Raw genomic sequence first — 4526 nt, forward strand, 5'->3', positions numbered from 1 at the left:
CGACAAAGGGAAGCTCTGTCAAAAGCAGAAACATTAACAGCAGGTAAGCAAAATGCATCTCATCCCCCACCACACACAAACACACTAGTTGAATGACTAACATTATCAACACTGCTCCTGAACACGCAACATGCCATAGCTGAACTGCACTGTACAATAAACTACACTGCACACAATTATATCTTCATTTGTGTTGGAGTAATATATATGTTTGTATATATGTCATGTGCCTGTGTGTCTTGATGTTAATATGATACCCCAATATGATACTTAATATTGGGGGCGGGACTAGATAAGCTTTTGCTTCTCCCGCTTTCCCTTTCGGTCATGTGTATTGTATTATTGGATTAAGATGATGTGTGATGATGATGACTAATTGACATGCCCGAAATGAACCAAATAAATAAATAAAATAAATAAATAATACAGGATACCTTAATTTCCTTCGGGATTAATAAAGCATATCTATCTATTGTTTCTATAAGGCAAGTTGCAGAAAGCTGCTGAGTTAAAGGAGGACGATTCCATTCTTATTCACATCAAAGACAAAGACTGTGTAGCTCTGGAGGTGCAGTACCACAAAAGCTGTTACCAACAGTACACCAGGTTTTTGATTGAGCCTGCCAGACCAGAGAAAGAACAGTAAGTCATTTATTAACTTTACATAAATAAACACTGTACATTGTGTTTTATTTCTTATGTACGTGAACACAATCATAACGCTTATTTTCATTCTTCCAAATTGTGTGTTTTGTTTTGGTTTTTTTAGGAATGAGCCAACGTTTGATGCCAGTTATAAGATTTTCTGTGAGAGGATCATCCGTCAAAGGCTGCTTATCAACCAGGAGGTGCTGAGAATGGGCCAGCTGAGGAAGACCTTCATAGAACTGGTGAAGACAAACGAAGGTCTTGATGCTTCAAAATACAGGTAATTGAAAAACAATTTAAGCAATTATTTGTCACATGCAAGACCATTTTAACCACAGAATGTGTGTGACCAGCTTGCTGTCCGCACAGACATGTACAATTTGTCAACAAGTAAAACAGCTGATAGTGTTGTTAGTGATCTGTACTTTTCCTGGGCATCTATAGATTGGCTCCAGCCTGTAATGTTTTGTATGTGCCCCACCACTCTGTGTTGATTTGTGAAACAGCCCCAACTGTAATGAAGCCCACCTTTAGCCTATGCTTTAGATGGTACTCCGATGACCCTTAATTTTTGCTGTTTGTTGTGTTGCAGACAGGATATACTGAAGAGGAGGCTGAGCCTGGATTTCCCTCAGCTAGTGTTTCACACCCCTTCAAAGCGCAACGTCTCTGAACTTGTTTTTGCTGAAAATTTGTCGACAGAAACACTCTTGGACATGCTACCTTATCCATCAGGTGGAGACACCACACAGTCTAGTGAGTAGGGCTGCCCCCAAATAGTCGACCAAGCACTGGTCGACCAAAAAATCATTAGCCGACCAAAATTTCATTGGTCGATTGGTCGCAGGAAAAAAAAAAAAAACATTTGGAGCCGTGTCTTTTCAAAATTAAGTGAAAATCTAAATCTATGTGACTGGCGGCTGGCCTAAAAGGCTGGAGGGCTTTTAATTTGAAGGGCCAGATATAGGAAGTCGTGACACTCGCTCACTGTCAGTGGTTTTTTTTTCCAACACGGCAGGTTCCTTCGACATCGCGGTTAGACAGTTAACAATTAATAGCCAATCATGTCGGGAAAGACGTCTAAAATATGGGATCACTTCGAAAAGAACAAGGATGACCCCAAGAAGGTCACATGCAAACTTTGCAAGAAAAACTTTGCCTATCACTCGTCCACGACGAACATGACCTACCACCTGAAACATGTAAGTAGCCTAAGGCTAGCCTAGCTACCAGTCCATGGCGGCCGAAGTTTGAAAGCAGATAAATAAATAAAAATAAAAATTATTACTGTTATACGGAAGCTAAATTATCCAGCTCACCGTGTTTTATCTCTCTACAGGCGCATCCTCTTTACTGCGGAAAAGACACCGCGCCATCCACCTCCACGGCATCCTCCACTGCATCCATGACGCAGCAAAAGCTAATTCTGAAACCCCCTCTTTCCGACAAAAGGAAAAGAGACATCACTGAGAAAATAGCCGACTTTATTGCATTGGACATGCGACCTGTTAACATTATCAGTGGTGAAGGATTCAAACAACTGGTTGAATTCCTGGAGCCAGGATACAGTCTCCCTAAACGGGACACTGTAATGCACGCGATAACAAGCAAATACAACACTACAAGAGAAACACTTCTGGACAAGATTAAAAGCTGTACAGCACTCAGCTTCACAACGGATATATGGACATCTAACCAGATGGACAGTTACATGACAGTCACAGCACATTTCATTTCCGATGACTGGCGACTGCACTCATTCGTGCTGGAAACAAAGGTGTTGGAGGTGAGCCACACAGCTGCTAACATAGCAGAGCGACTCAGTGACGTAATGGCGGACTTTAACATCCCTGCAGAAAAAAGGGCCGCTATCGTACACGACAATGCCGCGAACATGGTGTTGTGCGCGGATCAGCTGTCTTATAACCCGTCCTGGGGTAATGTCCAGGGAGTTCGTTGTGCAGGGCACACTTTACAGCTGTGCATCAATGCGGCTCTTAAAAAAGACCCGATCTGCCGAGTCACTGCAGCTGCCAGACGTCTCGTTGGACATTTTAAAAAAAGTGCCAAGGCTACAGCAGCTCTGACCGACAAGCAAAAACAACAGCAAGTTGTGGAACATAAACTCATTCAGGACGTCTCCACGCGATGGAACTCAACCCACTACATGCTGGAGCGTCTCCTGGAACAGAGGTGGCCGGTCACAGCTGTGCTTTCCGACCCTGTTACCACCAACAGATCTGACCGCGATCTCGATCTCACCACAGCCCATTGGAGGATAGCGGAGGACATCGTCTCGGTGCTGAAGCCGATGGTCACACTCACCGAGTTGCTTTCGCAGGATGTTAATGCATCTCTCTCTGCCACGCTGCCCATGCTCATAAACATGAAAAGACGCCACCTGTTGCTGCGCGATGATGACAGCGCGGCTGTGACCGCAATGAAGAAAACGCTCACTGAAGAAATTGACAAGAGATGGGAGCTCAAAGGGAATTTCGAGACCAGCACATCCAAGCTTCTGTCTTGGATCCACGATTTAAAAGCCTGTCATTCCTCGAGGTGGAGAAACGGGACGAGGCATACACAACGGTGTTGGACTTGGCTGAGAGTTTAGCTCCAGCAGAAGAACCTGCTCAGGGAGAGCACAGTGGGGATGACAGCGAACCCGGCCCTGCACCAAAAAAGAAGAGGGAAAAGCAGGAGGAAATATCCATGTTGATGGCTACAGATGAAGAGCAGCCGACAGAAGAGCAGAACAGTGAGATGAAACGATACTTGGAGGACAAAACAAAAGTTGAATCAGGACCGCTCCCATGGTGGCAAAAAAACGAGGACCGCTACCCGAAGCTGGCCAGAGCAGCTAAGCGTGTCCACTCCATCCCATCCACGTCCACACCATCGGAGCGCATCTTCTCCAAGGCCGGCTTCATTGTGAGCAAGACGCGGAGCTCACTTCTCCCCGACAATGTGAACAAACTTGTGTTCCTTTCTCATAATATGAGGAAACTGAGAGCCGAGGGGATATAACTGTGAGTTAATTGCTTGTGCAAAACGAAATGTGTGATTTACTTTCATTTGTGCTGGCTACTGACTTAAGGGAAATGTAGAAAGTTGTTTGGGCTACTTTTCCGTTTATTTGCACTGTTTCAGTTTGCTTAATACATATTTATTCCGTTTATTCACGATGTTTGCCTATTTTATATTCATTGAGTTTTTATTTCATGTAAGCTTAGGCTATACCTCACCGTTGGTCTGTGTATTTGCACTAATTATCCTAAGTGTTTCAGTTTTGCCGAATGGTTATTTATTCATTTTTATTTGAATTCTTATTATATTTATCTTTCGAATCTGACAGCCTATATATTTTTTTCGTTATCTACATTTTCAAAAGAAACGAAAATATTGTTTAATTTAGTTTTCAAGGCTGTATTATTTGTTTGTTACAATTATGTTGTTACATCAACGATGTGCGTGTGTGTGTGACGTGTTTAAATAAATATTCAGAATGTTCCGACAGTCCCCTTGCTGATTTTTTCTGACACATTAATAATTAGAATCTGAAATAATCTGCCAGTGTCATTAACAGGCGGCAGACTTAAAGCGCGCAGCTGTGCGCACTTGTAAAATTAATGGTTAATTATTTATTCAGTGGCTCAGGCTAATTTGGGGAGAAAAAAAATATATATATATATATATATATATGCGTCGATTAGTCGACTAATCGCTCTAAATGACGACCAGTGGTCGACCAAGAAAATCCTTGGTCGGGGGCAGCCCTACTAGTGAGTATAGTCAGACAGACAGTGAGACAGAAAAAAGGAGCACTAAGTTCCAAACAACACCTGAGGACACAAGGACACTTTATACAGCGGGCCTGT

The 4526-nt window shown here is 43.0% G+C and overlaps 1 protein-coding gene and 1 long non-coding RNA gene across 2 annotated transcripts; both read left to right on the forward strand.

The window, feature by feature from the left end:
• The first annotated feature begins 522 nt into the window (after positions 1-522).
• On the forward strand, positions 523-1838 carry LOC146992541 (uncharacterized). Its single transcript, XR_015037244.1, has 3 exons — positions 523-642; positions 770-928; positions 1241-1838. It is a non-coding gene; the product is annotated as an uncharacterized LOC146992541 (long non-coding RNA).
• LOC146992542 (E3 SUMO-protein ligase ZBED1-like) lies at positions 1713-3675 on the forward strand. The gene is made up of 3 exons (XM_085790916.1): positions 1713-1850; positions 1988-3079; positions 3208-3675. Exons 1-3 carry the CDS (start codon positions 1713-1715, stop codon positions 3673-3675), a joined length of 1698 nt encoding a protein of 565 aa, XP_085647042.1.
• The last annotated feature ends 851 nt before the right edge of the window (positions 3676-4526 follow it).

Source organism: Trachurus japonicus, chromosome 1, assembly GCF_045865225.1.
Source record: "Trachurus japonicus isolate A0001 chromosome 1, Traja_1.0".
NCBI classification, from domain to species: domain Eukaryota; kingdom Metazoa; phylum Chordata; class Actinopteri; order Carangiformes; family Carangidae; genus Trachurus; species Trachurus japonicus.